Source organism: Ursus arctos, unplaced genomic scaffold, assembly GCF_023065955.2.
Source record: "Ursus arctos isolate Adak ecotype North America unplaced genomic scaffold, UrsArc2.0 scaffold_9, whole genome shotgun sequence".
Taxonomy (NCBI): domain Eukaryota; kingdom Metazoa; phylum Chordata; class Mammalia; order Carnivora; family Ursidae; genus Ursus; species Ursus arctos.
In genome coordinates, this window is record NW_026623111.1 from 38,679,172 (window position 1) to 38,697,176 (window position 18,005).

Below are 18,005 nucleotides of genomic sequence, written 5' to 3' on the forward strand. Positions count from 1 at the left end.
TAAAATTTTTTTTAAAGAATTAAAAAGCCTGTTACCAAATTAAAGGCAAATACTGTGTCTCGCTACCAGAGAACCGCTCGTGCTAAGTCAGGGACCCCTCTCAATGTTCAGGGTCGCAGGCTCTTTGAACAGCGTATGCACTTTCTGTGCGTGCTTGGATAAGCTCGCTCGCTCTCTCCCTTCCCCTCTCTCTCCCTCCAGATTTCATTATGAAAGAGGCAGAGCCCATCAGAGAACTTGATCGGCAGCCAGGCACGGTTTTTCCTCTTCTTGTCCTTTGTCAGGTCTTTGTTCCGCCCCTGGCTACACTCTCACAGAACCACTTACTGGTGATTAAAAGGAGGGCCTCGGCGGCGGGGCGGGGCCTGCCCGGCGCGGGGGCGCAGCGATTGGGTTCACCCCGGGGGGCTGCGCTCTCGGTGCCGCCCGCGGAGGACCACCCCACCCCCCAGCCCCCACGCCGCGCCCGACGCCGCGGAGACGTCAGCGCCGCGCAGCCGGGGCTGGGGACCGAGCTTCGTCTGCCGCTGCGGACCGACGGACCGACGGACCCACGGGCGGACGGCGGCGGCGACCGCCGGACGGGGAGCGGCGCGCGGGGACAGGGAACAGCAGACCCGCAGCCTCCGGCCTCCGCGCCATGGACGGCCCCGACAACGCGACGCTGCTCTTCGCCCCGTCCTCGCTGCAGCCGAACAACTACACGCTGTCGCCCAATGCCAGCAGCCTGCGCCCCGGCTCGGACCTGCCCGTCGCCCCTACCTCCAGCGCCGGCCCCAGCCCCGGGCTCAGTCTCGCGCCCAGCCCGGGCGTCGGTTTCAGCCCCGGCCCCACGCCCACCCCCGAGCCGACGGCCGGCAGCTCGGCGGGCGGCCCGGCCAGCCTGGGCCCGTCCCTGTTCCCCCACCCCTGGGCGCACCCCCAGACCCCGTTCTGGGACACGCCGCTGAACCACGGGCTGAACGTGTTCGTGGGCGCCGCCCTGTGCATCACCATGCTGGGCCTGGGCTGCACCGTGGACGTGAACCACTTCGGGGAGCACGTCCGCCGGCCAGTGGGCGCGCTGCTGGCCGCGCTCTGCCAGTTCGGCTTGCTGCCGCTGCTGGCCTTCCTGCTGGCCCTGGCCTTCTCGCTCAACGAGGTGGCCGCCGTGGCGGTGCTCCTGTGCGGCTGCTGTCCCGGTGGGAATCTCTCCAACCTCATGTCCCTGCTGGTTGACGGCGACATGAACCTCAGGTACGGAGCTGTCTGTTCCTTGGGCGTCTCTCCCGTTCCAAGCAGCTGCGCTTAGCCGTGGGTTCGAGACGGAGGAGAAAGGAAGGAGAGGCGGCTGGAGAGAGAGAGGCGTGAAAGAGGGAAGAAGACAGTGGAGGGAGAGGTTGACGCCCGGGCTTTAGAAGTGAAGGCAGATGTGAAGAGGTAGTGCTGTAGGGGGAAAGATCTAGACGGGGACAGAGCTGCTCTGACGGCGCTCTGACCATCCTCCCCAGGGTTGGGCTATCAGCGGAGGTCTTTGGCCTCTGAAAGACAAAGGGATCTGGGAAGCCTGAAGCTAGGTCTCGCCGGAAATGCAGAACAAAATAGGGCTCTTGGCCCCAATAAAGAAAGTGATCTCATATAGAGGACAATATAATTGAGTTCAGTCCAACAAGTAGTGTTCAGCAGCTTTACCATGTCTAACAGGGTCCTTTGGAGGATTAGGATTAAAAAAGAAAGAAAGATGTTCCTTGCCCTCAGACTCATCCAGACTGTAGCAAGCTCAGTAGGCTTTATAAAGCCCAGGCAACAGTCCTCAGATTCCCCGCCCCCCATCCTGGGGTTCATGTTTCAGTTGGGTCTAGAGGTGCTGTTCTCTTGGCACTCTCCTCAGATGAAGTGGGTTCTCCCACCCTTCAGGCTCCAGACTTGCAGTCTCTTTCCTCTCTACCCAATGTGCAGGAGAGAGGTTACCCAACGTGCAAGGGAGACTCTTGGCCCAGAGCCCGTTCTGAATTCTGTTCGTTCCCTTTTCTGCAGCATCATCATGACCATCTCCTCTACGCTTCTGGCCCTAGTCTTGATGCCCCTGTGCCTGTGGATCTATAGCCGGGCGTGGATCGACACCCCCCTGGTGCAGTTACTACCGCTGGGGGCAGTGACCCTGACCCTCTGCGGCACTCTCATCCCCATCGGCTTGGGGGTCTTCATTCGGTACAAATACAACCGGGTGGCGGACTACATTGTGAAGGTAAGGCCACTCTTCCTTTTATGTACTTTATGTATTTACAGAGTCCTTGGTCTCTGACCCCTGGCCGAAATGCTAAGAAGTTTGGAAAAGAGGGATAAGGAAGAAACCTTGGAAGCCCTTGCATGGATAAACTTAAAAAAAAAAAAGTTTGTGCCACAAAGATACCTGCTATCTTTTGGAATTTCAAAACTCACAGCTTTAATTAAGACACAGCTTAATTAAAAACAGCATAACAGAACTATTAGTATTAACGGGAGGAAACATATCACGGGCAAAGAGATATCAATGCCATTAATTGGCAACATATTTTCCACTAACAAATCGTGCAGTACTAAAAATCAAAGCAGGTGAAATAAAATTATATGAATTGAATTTGTCCAGTAAGTGGAACTCTAATTCTAAGAAACTCTGTAGAAGTTTCCTTTAAAATGTTTTATTACTTTTCTAAAAATAAGTTGACACTAATAAGACCAAAAGTAATTTAAAAATCACATTGAGGCAATAGAATACACAAAATATTGGCTTTAAAGCACAAAATAAGATTGGTTGCTGGATAAATAATGAGGAATATATTACCATTAGTCAATCTGTGTGTTTTTCCTTCCCCATTGCAGTATTGCATATGGTTTCTAAACCAGTGAAAGGATGAGAATTCCTATTATTTTGTGTACTATTTCCAGTATTGCTTTATTTAAAAAAAAAAAAAACAACTGGTGCTTTTGGAGGAGTAGAAATTTTGTAATAGTGGACTGGAGAAAAAATTAAATATTTGTCAACTAAGCTTTCTTTGAAAACTCAAAAATCTTAAGTAAGAGTAAGCCTTGAATAGGACTCTCATTTTAGGAAGTTACTCAAATTACATAAGTAATTACTGTTAATGCGCAGGCAAATTCATTTAATTAAGTGAAAATAGTTTCTCCAATATTTCAGTTATGTAGATTTAAGAAGACATATCTTTTGTGTTTTACTTAATTAAATAAGTTTATTTTAAATAAATAATAAATGAATCTAAAATCTGATTATTCAGAGAAGCTAACTTGTATTAATATGAAAAATAAAGTGTTCTTTTATACACATATATCCAGTCTTGAGTAAAAAAAAATGTGCTCTATAATAAAAATATATATTTTGAATGTAACAAATTTATACATACATGTAAATATACATATATTTATATATTACATAGGTAATATACCTACAAATAATCTTGAAATGCATTGAGCACTTATTAAGCTTAATCATTAAGCTAATACTATTAAGCTAATACTGTAAAACCTTAGGAATTCTAAGAGAAAGTCAATCAAATAAGCTATTCCCATACTGAAAACAGATAAATATATTTAAGTAATAGTTCGATAAGATTGGCTAATTTTGAATTTAAGGTGAACCTATTCCTGCTCCTTTACCAGAACACTCATAAAGCATGCTTCATAACACTTCATATAAGACAAGCTTCAGGGGTGCCTGGCTGGCTCAGTCAGTAGAGCAGGCAATTCCTGATTTCTGGGTCATGAGTTCGAGCCCCATGTTGGGTGTAGAGTACCTAAAAAAAGTTTTGATTTCTAATAGTTTGGTTTCTGCCCGTCGTACCTTTGTAGCATGGGTACTTTATGTTGTAATTACAGCATCCTCTAGCATAGACTTTTTTACTAGCCCAGATAAATTTTAAATAATTTTAAAAAGAGTATAAAGTATATGCCAATCCCAGAGACTCCAAAGGGGTTTCCCCCAGATAGCTAGCAAACCAGAAGCAGCACTTAAACTCTTCTTCTGGATCTCTGGTTTCCTTCACAGACACTTCCCACCCCCCAACCCCATTAAAAATTTTAAAAATAATAATAATAATAATAAAACCCTAGCTAACTACTAACATGAGGGAGAACTAGGAGAGGAGTTCTTAGGTTTCCACCTTACTATTTTCATAGCTTGTCTTACTTGAATGAGTGAGATGTACCAGTCAGACATCAAGACAGTGCAATGTCTTATACAGAGTCAGTTGTACTTTATCTAAAATCCATCTATTATATGTAACAATTTTTAGGCATCATTAGAGATTTACAGGTGGGAGGTTTCTTATGAACAGATGAAAAAACAACAGTGTTCAGAATTAGAGAATTCCTCACATCCTCTGTTTACATTTTTCACTTACATAATCCAAGAGCTGGTAATTGTTTCAATATTGCTATTATTTCTCTGAAATACGAAGTATTTTGAAGTTTGAAAATATCACATGTTTCATAAATTTTAATAGCTTTTTATCTCACGTGTAAAACCAGAATTAATTTCTTATGGAAAACAGGGGGTCCTGTTCAGGGAAGGTAATGTTCATTTGCCCACTCTGTTCAGCAGACCATCCCTGGTGTGTTGGGCTCCACTCTGACTGCTGTTTTTAAGAGGTACACTCACAAATTAAACACATGTTCAGAACAGTCAGGACTCCCACCACGGAGTTTTATGAAAGTCTGGAGACAATCTGCCTGAAGAAGAGTAGCCTTCCCCTCCTGTTTTTGTTTTTTTGTTTTAGAGAGAGAGAGGAAGAGAAAAAGAGGGGATGGGCAGAGAGGGAGGGAGAATCCCAAGCAGGCACCAAGCTCATCGAGGAGCCTGTTGCTGGCCTTGATCCCTGAGAGCATGACCTGAGCTGAAATCAAGAGTCAATGCTCAACTGACTGAGCCACCAGGCCCCTCTCCCCTCCTGTTTATTTTTTATTAATTTTTTAAAGATTTTATTTATTTGAGAGAGAGCAGGAGAGGGAATGACGAGCAGAGGGTACGGGCAGTGGGAGAAGCAGTCTCCTCCATGACCAAGGAGCCCGATGTGGGACTTGCTCCCAGAATCCTGGATCATGACCTGAGCTGAAGGAGGTGCTTAACTGACTGAGCCACTCAGGCACCTCTCCCCTCCTGTTTTTTAAACAAGAGTCTGGTCTATGCTGGTCTTGAGGGGTCTATCCAAGAGAATGGCTAGTTGTGAGGGAAGGCAGATTGTCACTCGTGGTAAGGACAGGCCTCCAAACAATTAGAACTGTCCAGCAAGGACCCACATTCATCCTGAAGAGGTGATCCATCCATCCTCAGGAGAACTTTGTCAAAGAGAGCTTATGGCAAAGATCTCCATTATGTGAGAGGTGAGACTTCTTCCAAGAGCCTAGGATTCGCTTGCCTGAATTCCTTTTCAACTATCCTATTTTTGATGGTTTGTCTATTCATTTTCTATTACTAGGTTTCCCTGTGGTCTCTGCTAGTGACGCTGGTGGTCCTTTTCATAATGACTGGCACTATGTTAGGACCTGAACTGCTGTCGAGCATTCCTGCAAGTGTTTACATGATAGCAATTTTTATGCCTTTGGCAGGCTATGCCTCAGGCTATGGCTTAGCTACTCTCTTCCATCTTCCACCCAACTGCAAGAGGACTGTCTGCCTGGAAACGGGTAGTCAGAATGTGCAGCTCTGTACTGCCATTCTGAAACTGGCCTTCCCACCACAATTCATAGGAAGTATGTACATGTTTCCCTTGCTTTATGCCCTTTTCCAGTCTGCAGAAGCAGGGATTTTGGTTTTAATATATAAAGTGTACGGAAGCGAAATATTGCACAAGCGAGACCCTCTAGAAGAAGATGAAGATACAGATATTTCTTATAAGAAACTAAAAGAAGAGGAAATGGCAGACACTTCCTATGGCACAGTGAAAGCTGATAATTTAATTATGATGGAAACCGCTCAGACTTCTCTCTAACCATGGAGATACAGAGGAGCTTCTATCTTGATGAAATATTACTTCATAGTTACGGTCTGTGGTAGTGAATGTGGTTTACATAAAGGATAACAAATGGTTCACATTATCACACGTGTCACAATTATGATCTTCCCATTGTAAGGTCGCATTGGTGTATTAACCAAGCGTTTTCACAAATTACAATTCAATGTCATAATATAACTTGCACCTGGGACTGCTAAAGTAAAGCCTGAACATGTTAAATGTGCTCTTTGGTTTTTATCATTACCAGGATCTATGACTATTTCAAATATGTAAACTCTTAGAAAACAGGGTCTTGGAAATGTAGCATTTTGGTGCACTATCTTATATGAGTAAAAACAAGCTTTTAGTTTATTTTTTCGGTAAAGCATAATTTGTAAAGCAATTTGTAAAGCATAATTGAGTTTAATGTAATTGTAAAAAACAAAGTGCTTGCTCAATTTATGAATACCTGACGGTGTTGAATTTTGACCTGTATTTAAAAAAAAATCCCCAAGCAGGTCAACTAAACAATGAAATACAGTATTTTATTGTGAAACCTGTATCAAATCAACACAAAAAATACATTAATATATATCTGGTATCTATTAGTAATGAACAGCTAACATTTTTCCAGGGAACAAGGCATTTTCTTCTCAGTTGGGGACTGATTTGGTTTCTGCATTTATGTAGACACATGGCAAATCAATTATCTTTTGGAGGGATAATTTGGTTAGGACAATTTGTAGTACTGTCCACCCCAATAGACATCAGTACCTCGCGGTACTCACTTGAGGTGAGGGGTTGGGGGGAGGGGAGGACGTGCTCCAGGGGAGCAAACAATTAGCCTGGGTGTGGATGCCTTGGAGTGCTTTCCCTATGGGGTTCCCGAAAGGGTGCCAGGGGTGGACTTTTCAGAGCAGTTCTGAGATAATTAAACTAGAATCTGAGATCATAGGTAACAGACCCAAAGCAGGTCCCCCAAACTTTTGCATTTTTGCCCACTAGCCAGGCAGAGGCACCCAGCTTCGCCTCAGCTTCTCGGGCCGCGCAGACACCTGGAATAATCGAGGCATGGGGACCACCTGGCTCAGCTAATCCCGGTGATTGCACTCCTTTGTTGGTATCCTCCTCACCCCTGGCGAGCTCACTTACAAATCAGTTCTTGCATCCCAAAGAAAACAGTCTTCCCGATCGCCTACGGGTATTTGTGCCGACCTGCAGGTGTGGAAGTCTCGCACAGAGAAGGTCAGGGACAGGCCACCCAGGCGGGCACTCCGGGCCCCGAGCCGGTGACGCGCAGGGTGCGGGGGGCCGCGCAGTGCCGGGAGCCGCGGTGGGGTCGGCGGCCGGCTGCCTCCGCAGGGCTGCCTATTTAGGGCAGGGCGGCTGCGGGAGCGACCGGGGCTGCGCTTATGGCTGCCCTGGGGGATGAGGTGCTGGACGGTTACATGTACCCGGCGTGCGTCCCCTACTCGTACCCGTACCCCTACCCGCCCGCCGCCAAGAGCAAGGGCGCGGCGGGCGGGGGTGGCTGGCGGCACCGGGGCGGGGGCTACGCTCCCGCGTCCTCATCCTCGTCGTCGTCCTCTGCCGGGGCGGCCGCGTCGTCTTTCCCGGGCTGCGGGCAGCTGACGGCCGCCGAGTACTTCGACAGCTACCAGCGGGCGCAGCTCATGGCCCTCCTGTCGCAAGTGAGCCCGGGCCTGGGCCCGCGGCCCCGCAGGGCCAGCAGCCGGGACGTGGCGGTGCAGGTGAACCCGCGCCGCGACGCCTCGGTGCAGTGCTCGCTGGGGCGGCGCACGCTGCTGCGCCGGGCCCGCGACTCCGCTCCCCTGGCCGGCCCTGGCCTCGAGGGAGCGGCGGGTGCGGGCGGCGGCGGCTCGGCGTCCCCGCAGCCGGCGCGCCGGGGCCCCGAGCAGGGCAGCCCCCCGAGCGGCGCCCCGCGGCCCGTGCGCTTTCCGCGCACGGTCGCCGTGTACTCGCCCGTGGCCTCCCGCCGCCTCACCACCTTCCTGGAAGGGGCCGACGGCCCGGCGGGGGGGCCGAGGCCCGCGGTGCCGGAAGGAGAGCGAAGGCCGCCGCCTCCGAGGCCCCGAGGCCCCGAGGAGGGAGAGGGGTCGCTGACGAAGGCGCCCCAACGGCCGCGGTCCGAGGAGGAGGAGGGGGACGAAGACGAGGCCCAGGCCGCGGTGCGGACGAGCCGGGAGCCGCCGGTCCCCGGGCCGGGGTTGCCGCCGCGGGACACAGGGGCGGGCGAGGGAGCCCGGCGGCGCGCGCCCAGGAGCCCGGAGCAGCCCCCGCCGGTGGGGCGGACCGAGGACGCCGCGGCAGCGAGGTCGTCGCCCCGGAGCCCCGAGCAGGCCAAGGAGCGGCCGCGCTTCCAGGTGAGGCCCAGGCGGTCACGGGACCGGACGGGCGCGGGGGAGCCCCGGGCGTGTGCTCGCCTTGCGCCCCTCGCCCCTGCCCCGTGGCCGCGCGGCACGCGTGGAGGCGCCGGCTTGCCTAGAGGCGGGCCGCGTCTGGGTGCCTCTTCGCAGCCGGTGACAGCGGCAGGGCGTCGTCCTTTCCGCACAGCGGAGTTCAGCGAGTGCAGCCTCGTTGGCGGCGATTGTAAAACCGGCCCCACAGGTTGGCGGGGGGCGGGCACCCTGATAACACTGCTCTCCCGAGCGTATTTACTGTTTAAAACAAACAAAAACCCTGACTGTGGACGCGTAGTCGGGTGTTGAGTCCTCATTTGGATGCTCTACGAGGGGTACCGAGCAGAACATCCTAAGCGGAACTTGGTGGCAGGAGAGTCGTTTCCCGAGGGCCCCACTCACTTAACTGAATTCAGTGTGGCAAGAAGCCCTAACCGTCAGTTACTGGGGTCCTGGGCCGCTCTCCCCTGATTCATGCCCGAATTTCCCAAGCTCCTCCTGGAAGCTAGAGCTCTTCACGTGCCTCCCTTGGGATCTTTCCTCGCTCCTAGAAAGTACCCTTATTCGGAAACTGAACATTGCTACAACATTGGGGCCGTTGTATCTTGCTGCCTGAGCGCGGCAGGCGTGGTGGGCCGGGCCACACCAGGCGAGTCTAAGGGGCTGGAGTGGCGCGGGGCAGTGGTAAGGCAGGGAACTGGAAAGGCAGAGGTAGTAGGAGCACTGGAGGCCTCCTTTGGGGTTTCTCCCACAGTCAGCCCAGGGCTGTGGGGGGCAGGGGGAGAGAGGGGGAGGGAGACAAGTTCGACAGAGGCTATGTGTAATTTAAACCATGTGTGTGATCTTACCTCCTAACTTTCCCGGACCTATGTTTGCTCACCTACGCGATTGCTCTAGAATTGGCAGGAACTCTGGAGAGCACTTAAAGGCCTAACTCCAAACACCTGTTTCTCACGCGGAGGGGGAGAAGAGAAGTTTAAGAATGAGAGAGTTTACTTTAGTTCATGTTAAAGATAAATTCTGGTTTATCGGCAACTTAGGTTCCTAGCACTGTTGGAGATTGAAGAACCCAGCGAATCTGGAACATAAACTTTTTAGGTTCCACTTCCTTACATGCTTGACTAAACCATTAGGTCACCTAATTACGACATTGTGAAGACTAATGGGCAAACCTTGAGCCCACTTTCCTCCATGATCTGGAATGAGGTTGCAATTTTAAGTAGCAAATCGGTCCTTCCCAGCTTGTGAAATGGAGGCTAATTCAAATATCCTGTGAGTTAAACCCTGGTGTCTTTTCGTTCAGTTCTTAGAGCAGAAGTATGGCTACTATCACTGCAAGGACTGCAACATCCGGTGGGAAAGTGCCTACGTGTGGTGTGTGCAGGGCACCAACAAGGTAAGAAACACCGTGGAAGGGGCATCTTTTTGACCTAAGTGTCAAGAGGGTTTTGCTCTCTTTGCTTCTTTGCTCTCTCCTCTCTCCTCACAGGTTTACTTCAAGCAGTTTTGCAGAACTTGTCAGAAGTCTTATAACCCTTACCGAGTGGAGGATATCACCTGTCAGGTAAGTACTCACATTTTTGTGTCTGAACTGGGTAGCTGGGAGAGGGTCTTGAATGTATCCTGGGAGAGGCTAGGTGCCTAGTGACCTGGGTTTTGACAGCTTTTCACTGGGGATTGTGGAAGTAGTAGGCAACCAGGAAATAGGGCCTTAGGGGTTTCGTTTTCTTCTGTCCTTGCGAGGCTTGGTCATGTTAACCTCTTCAGACGCTGTCCCCTCTCCTGCAACGTGGACGAATGTTTGTCTTACCTGGTGCTCAGTCTAATGTGAGAAAGCAAGTCAAAAACCCAGAAGAACTTTCTACTGCCCTGAGGCTGCCTGTTTTACCCAAGGGAATGCTTTATATGGAGCACATCCCGCAGTCAAGATACTAGTATAAGCGTGGGGTTGGAAAGTTCAGTCTTGCCTGAATGCTCGCGAAGGGAGGGTGATTTGTTTTACAGTAAATTTAAGCTGCCCACCTTTATGGGGATAATGAGTAACATTGCTGGTTTACTTTTAACTAAGCACTGCACTGTGCTAAGGGGGTTAGATAGTCTAAGGAAAGAGGTGACTAAACTTAAGAGCTAAATGGTCTGTAGGTCTTATTTTTTAAAAGATTTTATTTGAGAGTGTGGGAGAGCATGAGCGGTAGGGGGAGGGGAGGCAGAGGGAGAAGCAGACATCCCGCACAGCAGGGAGCTGGTTGTGGGGTTCATCCCAGGACCCTGAGATCGTGACTGTTAGCACACTGTAGTGGAGCCTGATGTGTCCGTTGACCCAGCCTAATCCCTGAACTTCCCTCAAGTCGGATGTTGGGAGCCTTTCCCGCTAGGGTAGGAAGAGAGAACCCAAGTGTGGAAAACAGTTCCGACTCCCTTAGGTGAGGGCAGAGTAGGGTCAGGTTCTAAAGTCGGATGCCTCCCCCAACCCTCCCCCGCTCCCAGCTCAGGGGTTGCTGCTTTGCTTTTGGGGTGAGCTTCAGGTCCTTTGCGGCAGGTGCGTGTGCAGGGAGGCAGGTCAGCCAGCGACGCTAGCGGGAGCCACAGCGTGTGCCTTGTAGCCAGCCTCACCCTTAGCTTTCCTTGTCCGACTCCTCTCCCCCGCGGGTTTCTTCTCCACCCTTCAAGTGCAGAAAGAGATGTTCTTCTAATTGTTTCAAAAGAAACTTCCCAAGTCTGAACGGAATCTCGTGCAACAGTGGCTGCCTGGTTAAGCACCCTCTATTCCTAGCCCGTCCTTGCTGGAAGGGGTGCAGCAAGGTTAGCACGGAGCCTTGCTTGAGTGCACTCAGTAAGTCTTGGAATGGACTAGAAAAAGAACTTCGAAGTTGGAGGCAGTCCCCACAGGCTTATCTTGTGTGTGCTTCTCACTTTGGTTTTTCAGAGTTGTAAGCAGACTAGATGCTCCTGCAGTGTAAAACTCCGCCACGTTGACCCCACAAGGCCCCATCGTCAAGATTTGTGTGGGAGATGCAAAGGCAAACGCCTGTCCTGTGACAGCACTTTCAGCTTCAAATATATCATTTAAATAAATGTAAAACAAAACCCCAAAAACCACAGTCCTACTTGAACGTGAGCTAATGCAGCAGACAAGTTAGCTTTCTTTCATGCTCCTTTCTGCCTCTCCCTTCTCAATATACTGCAGGAAAGGCTGTATTTTGACAAAGCCTTCAAATAAAAGTATTGCAAAAACAATTAAATTGCATAAGATTTTTTTTAAGTTTAGGAGCGCTTCTCTGCTAACAGTCTGCACTTGTCACTTGGTTAGGGGGCCTCACAAGTATGCGGTTTGCTGCTCACGTGTGGCTCCGGGGCTGAGGCTTCTAAGCAAGATAGGGATTGAATGAAAAGCCACCTAACCATTAGAAGAACATTCTTTTGGGCGAATTGGAGGCAGAACCCAGCCTTGATGTACGAGGGGAGTTAGGGTTCCGCCTCTGGGTTGCCCGCGGCGGCTGGCGAGCTGTGGCTGGCGGCTGGGGACGGGGTGCAGGTGGGGACTGGAACAGGGTGGCTAAGGGCAGCTTCTTTAAGCTGTTAACTTCATCAACTGGACTTCAGGTGCTAATTAAAAATAGGCCTCCTAACCGCACTTAAAGATTTCAAGTTCGTTAACAGACTGCTTTAGGCTGGGTTTTTGTCTTGTAGTTCTATAACTGCAAACTGACATAGGAATTCTCATCCCATCTGCGCCTCCTCGCTTCCTGCATGATTGCCAGGAAAATACCAAGGCCCTGCTCCCAGAGCACTCCTGGTTGGGGTGGCATGTTGTCTAGAGCCTCGGGACTTTAATGGTATCAGCTGAGGGGTATTGGTTTAATGGCTACAGAAACGTCACAACTGGAAGCAGGTGCTGATTATGCCTCCTTCCAGTTTTCTAATCCTCCCACTTAACCCTTACAACCTTAGGGTAGTATACAGAGAGGTCCGTTTTAACATCTTGGATGCATGGGTGTAGACAAATGTAAGGAATAAAGAAACTAAAATGAACTTGAGGTCTCCAGAATGCTCAGAGCCAGGGGAAGTCCCCTCTGCATCCACATGAACCAGGGAAGGTGCTTGCAGAAACAGATTCCGAGGCCCCTACCCCTTTGGAATCACTGTCCGGGGGAGAAACATTTTAACAAGCACCCTGGGTGTTGCTTATGGAATGGAGGTGTGGAAAACTACCACTTGAGTCAGTTGCACTTCGGAAACACAGATGTGGCCTCCACCCTTCTGGAGCTTCCAGTGTGGTGGGTAGATGGCCATTATTTTCTGCATTAGAAAAAGGTAACGTGGAGTTTGTCATGTAGTATGAAAGAGCTTCTTAGGTGCCTATAATAGGGGATCAGATTTAGGGAGGTCAGGGAAGTCTTGCCTGAAAAATGACACTTGGGCTGACCTGAAGTGTGGGTGAACTGAATTAGGTGAAGAGGGGAAGGGAAAACTTTTCAGACCCAAGGTAGCATGTGCAAAGGCCCAGTGGTAGAGCAAACCAGAAGGAAACCAAAGTAGTTGAACTCTGGAGGACAGCAATGGGCATGATGGCAAATGACACTGGTAGGCCTAGGCTGGGAGGACTACTTAGACTTTTCTCAGGACTGGTCTTATCTGAATTCACTGAAAGGTTTTAAAGCTATGGTAGGACACTAACAGATTTATCTTCAAAAAGAAATAATCACTGTGGATGTCTATAAACCAGTAAGGAGATGTGCAAAGATCAGATAAGATGGTGGTAAGGACCAAAGAGATGAATGACAACTCGAGGTGGGGGGGAAGGTGATGTTCTAACAAACACCTGTTCCTACGGGTTTGGTTGAAGGTAGGGACAGGGAAAGGAAACTTATTTGACTCATGGCGTGCGAGTGCACTCAGTAAACACTTGAGTGAGGGAACAATAGAAACATACTGTTAGGGAGTCCTAAGTCTATTAATATGGGTAGTTAGATCATTCTTTAAACTTAAGAGCTTGCCATTCCTATTCCTAAGAGAGCAGCTAACCTATCTTACAGTTGAGGAAAGCAAGGATCAAAGCAGGTTTTACTTAGTGTGCGTTGGACACAGTGGCACAAAAACATCTTTGTTATAAAGTTGTGATAACATTCTAGCAATTCGCACTGTCAAAAACTGTGTACAATGTATGTGTGTGTGTGTGTATCTATATATTTAACAAGAGAGACCTGGACTAGAAGGAAATACCCCATGATACTGTTATCTCTGGGTGTCCAGTAATTCTAGTTTTCTTTACATTTCCTACATTTGCTAAGGTGACAGTGGATTACTTTGAAAAAATTTTTAAATGCCATGAAGTAAAATTATAATTACGTTGATTGATTCTAATATCTTCTTTTCATTTAGATTATGCTGGCATGGTGTACGAGCAGCTCTCTTAGACCTAAATGAGGAAACCTTACTCTGGCTTTGGTGAGTTTGTTCCAAGAGAATGTTTATGGTAGTTTGTGGGTTGTACACCCTCTATTTTATATAACTAAAAGTAGAAAATATTTTCTAAATTGTGGAAAAAAACAAAACAACTTTTGGCTTCCAGTTCTAGAAGCAGAATGAAAAAACTGCGAGATCTCCCTTCTCGGTGTTATTTTACAAGCTTACTATTTACAAAACGATCAACTTAGTGGGCAAAAGAAAAAGGTATGAGCACAAATAGCTCTGTTTGGAACTACACAGGGTGCTTAATAAATTAAGCATCTGGTATATTTTGTTAAATGCAAACTTTGGATTCAGAGGAGCAAACTAGTGTAGGTTTTAGGAAAACTCAGTTGCAAAAGGATAATCCTAATGACTGTTTGCCTTTTACTTTCTATAGGTGTATTCATCTTATTACTTTATTAATCAACTTAGCTATATAAACATGCAAAGGAAATTTCAACTGTTCAAAGATTTGGTTTGGGTAATTAGTCAACCTAATCTGTTCTCAACTGTTCTCCCCCTTTTCGGGAAAGTATGTTTCAGAATGAGGATAATATTTGAAATGTATTTGCGTGATGCACACTATAATCATTCATCCTTAAAATACAACACAAACCAACAGCTACAATGCTTTTTATTTTAACAAAAAGGATATAAGGAGGGTGAGAAAATAGGGGACGGTAAGATAGGATGTAAAGTGTGGGGTGTCTCTGGACACCATCCCTTTCTTCCTGCCCCACACCCAAAAGTTATTAAATAATTTAAAGGACACCATTTACAGTACCAGAACACCATTAAAATAATCGTGTGTGTGTGTGTTTTATCAGGGTCAGAAAATACAGTGATTATGAATGTGCCGTGACCAGTTATGGATTTTACAGGTAACATAACTCTAGTCAGCAGTCCAACGGCGTGCACAGTGCCTTCAATTAATGCACTTGAGCATAATTACATTTCTGGCAGGGTCCACACCCCCAAGAAAAGGCAAAGCTAAGCATTTCATTTCTACATTCTAAACTCTGGAATGACAGAGCCCAGTTTGAAAGAAAGTCACAGTGGATAAGAGATGCCTATAAAAAATACAAGGTGTTCCTTTCAAATCAGAGGAATTGTGGGACTACATTCATTTCTTTTACAAAATGCTATTTAAAAAAGGACAGAGAATCCAGTTCATGTTATGCTACAGACTTCGACAGGAGTCAGTATATTGCATGTTTTGGTAGTCAGTCTTCAGGCTTGCTTTCATTTTCCCCCATAGCCCCAGGTTCCTTTTGGGTGAACCACGTGAGTCCTGAATACACATGGGAAAATGTGTTTGCATCTCTCCTCTTGAATTTTCTGCAGACCTTGGAGCCCGCAGGTCATGTACTCTACCATCAGTGACCACACTCTTTTCTTTAGCTTTGTGCACCTGTTCTTGTCTAACAGTGCATTGCACCAATATACAATACTGGTTTTAATCTATACAGTTTGTAAAATAATTATGGAGTAAAATAAGTTAACTTTTCTAATGAGAATAGCTGACGGGCAGCATACATCTTTATTTTACATTTTAAAGTCTCTGCAGGCGTCTACTTTGGTTAGTTATCAACAATCGTCACGTAAGCACTGATCAGAGAACTGAGCAGCATTCCAATAACATTAACAGATATATTATTTCTTTTCAAAATACCGGGAAAGCCCAGCTTTAAAATATTATTAAAATGTTCTAACATTTACACACTATGAAGAGTTAGATCTAATAAAATAAAATTTCTTCAAAAATAATCTTGCAGTGCTCTTTGAGGCATGCTCTGACACGTTATCACCAAACATCCATACCTTGAAAATAGGACTATCACATACTCACACATCCCAGCTCACGCACACATGATCCCTTACACAGACTAAAAAACAAAACACCCACGCCCTTATCCCACGTGTTGAAAAAAATCAATGGTTTTTGCAAACAAGTCTGTATATCTATCCGACTGAAGGTTCTTCATGTAGATGATTAAGCATCAACTCCAGAGTATGTTGTGGGTGCTGGAAATCCACGCAGCTTTGCAGGTCTTCAGCTAAAATGAACGAGCCTGGATTTTAGCCTCATGTCACCTGCTTTCCAATGTCTCAGTATTAGAGGCCATTATTGCAAAGTCTGAGAATTCTCTTCTTTCTCCAGAAAGTAATGGCTTCGTATGCATCACTTTTAGCCCTTTTCTTTTCACATAGGTTAATTAAAAAAATTCCTTCTTCATACAGTTAATTGTGGGAGGTACTGGCAGCTGGTAGATTTCTTTTCAGATCTTTGATTTTGATGTTCTTTATCTTGATAGAAGTTGGACGTGAGTTACACTCGAGTTGTGGATGCTGCCAGGGGAAGTTACCCAGGAACTGCAAGGGTTCATAAAAGGTGCCTGTTAATAATCTTTGTCATCCTCACTTGTGTTTCTTCCCTAAAGGCCTGAAGTTTCTCAGAATCCAGTGCTCACCAAATTTCCCATTGGTTTGGCCTGTGCTAAAAGTTGGTATGACTGCACCACGCGTAGAGATTCTCTTATTTCTAGATTAAGTTCCATCAGCTTGTAGTTGGCTTCCGACATGTCCAGGTCAGAGCCTATAACTGCGAAGCTTCCTGTCTGGCCCAGTGTCTGATGATGGAAATATATGTGTAACAGCGTCTGCACAGGGTCATCTTCGCAACTGCCGAAGATATCATTGGGCCAGAGAGATCTGAAATACACAATATTTTTAAGTCCTGAGACTCAAGTAATTATTAAAACTAGCTACATTTTAAATGAATACCTTTAACAAAATGTCCTTGCGAATCATCGAGGATCTGTTTTAATATTTGAGCAAATAGATTACCCAAAGTATTGGGGTGAACAAAGTCTAAAATTGCTGTCATTTCAGTGATAACTGTAGAAAATACCAAAGTCATGCTTTCATGAAGACATGATACTGAAACATGAAATCAAAAGCCCAAACCCAGTCATTGTAAAATCCCAGTCTAGGTGGACAGGGTTTGAAATCCCTTCACATTTTACCTGAAAGCTTTTACTTGTGCGACAGCTGATATAAATTCCTTATTTTTCAAAGTTTCAATTAAAGAATGAATGGCAGTTTCTATAGTAGTTTGTGCAGCTTTGGAAATGTCAATTTCTTCATTTTCTGACGCAGACTCTGCTTCTTTGAGGATATTTTCCAGTTGGGCAAGTTCCTCAGACATGTTGATGACCTAAAACAAAAATACTTTAAAAGGATCTATTTGTATATTAAGTAACAAAAAGGGCATTTAATTGGCTGTAAAGATATATCCGATGATAGGAGTAGCTTCTCTTAAAGATTTGCAAATGTTAAACTTGGCAGTTAGTATTTCAAGTTCTGGATTCAGTAGACTACCAAACAGTCGTGTTTAAATACACTTGATAAGGTAACAGGTGATAGGGGCGCCTGGGTGACTCAGTTCGTGGAGCATGTCACTCTTGATCTCGGGGTAGTGAGTTTGAGCCCCACATTGGGCACAGAGGTTACTTAAGAAAAAAAATAAGTTATAATAAAATGTTATGACAGATGTAATAAAACTGGTTGCAACCAATGTTTATATTGGTTTTAACAAGTGATATTACATCTTGGATAGTAAAAATCATTCACTGTTATGGGGGTGGTCATGAATTTTTTTTGACAGCAAAGGAAAGTCTTTATATTTTAAAAGATTATTGACCTAGCACTTTTTATATAAACCAGTATGTATTTTTTAAATTGATTTAGCCATTTAACAAAAGTGAAAGCATTTCCTGTTTCAGTACCAGCTTTGACAAGGGGGTAAAAAGACTAAAGTCACTACCTTTGAACCTATTCATTACATGATTTCCAACATTCAAAGTGTTTTTGACATGTTGATTCTTGCGTGCGTCACTAGAACTACAAAAATATATGGACAAGATGTTAGGGGGTTTCATAATTTAACTGTGTCTTTATTCAGCTGATGTTACAGATGATCTGTTGCTGCTGCTGTGACCTTTAAGGTCTTGAACCTTTCAAGACCACTGGCTATCTGCTGTTTTATTTACTGACAGGTCCCGAAATAGCACATCGTTTCTAAAAAGACAGACAATTCTGGAAAAAAAGGATTAAGTGACTTTTGACAAAAGCTCTCCTGCAAGGAATATATGTATTATATTTTAAT

The 18,005-nt window shown here is 46.5% G+C and overlaps 3 protein-coding genes across 9 annotated transcripts in view; 2 read left to right on the forward strand and 1 right to left on the reverse strand.

Moving 5' to 3' along the window:
• Positions 1-640: 640 nt before the first annotated feature.
• Positions 641-6,163, forward strand: SLC10A4 (solute carrier family 10 member 4). The gene is made up of 3 exons (XM_026508679.4): positions 641-1,236; positions 2,017-2,227; positions 5,451-6,163. The coding sequence occupies exons 1-3, from the start codon at positions 641-643 to the stop codon at positions 5,961-5,963; spliced, it is 1,320 nt and encodes a 439-aa protein (XP_026364464.2). The 3' UTR covers positions 5,964-6,163.
• Positions 6,164-7,378: 1,215 nt separating this feature from the next.
• ZAR1 (zygote arrest 1) lies at positions 7,379-11,456 on the forward strand. The gene is made up of 4 exons (XM_026508680.3): positions 7,379-8,350; positions 9,690-9,782; positions 9,876-9,950; positions 11,313-11,456. Exons 1-4 carry the CDS (start codon positions 7,379-7,381, stop codon positions 11,454-11,456), a joined length of 1,284 nt encoding a protein of 427 aa, XP_026364465.2.
• Positions 11,457-14,454: 2,998 nt separating this feature from the next.
• Positions 14,455-18,005, reverse strand: part of FRYL (FRY like transcription coactivator) — a 247,256-nt gene continuing 243,705 nt past the window's right edge. For all 7 annotated transcript variants that reach the window (XM_057309789.1, XM_057309790.1, XM_057309788.1 and 4 more), the window contains 2 exons: positions 16,864-17,054; positions 14,455-16,549 (listed from right to left, as the gene is read on the reverse strand). In XM_057309789.1, coding sequence (XP_057165772.1) covers positions 16,291-16,549; positions 16,864-17,054 — 450 coding nt within the window. In that variant the 3' untranslated portion in view covers positions 14,455-16,290. The remainder of the gene's footprint in view (positions 16,550-16,863; positions 17,055-18,005) is intronic.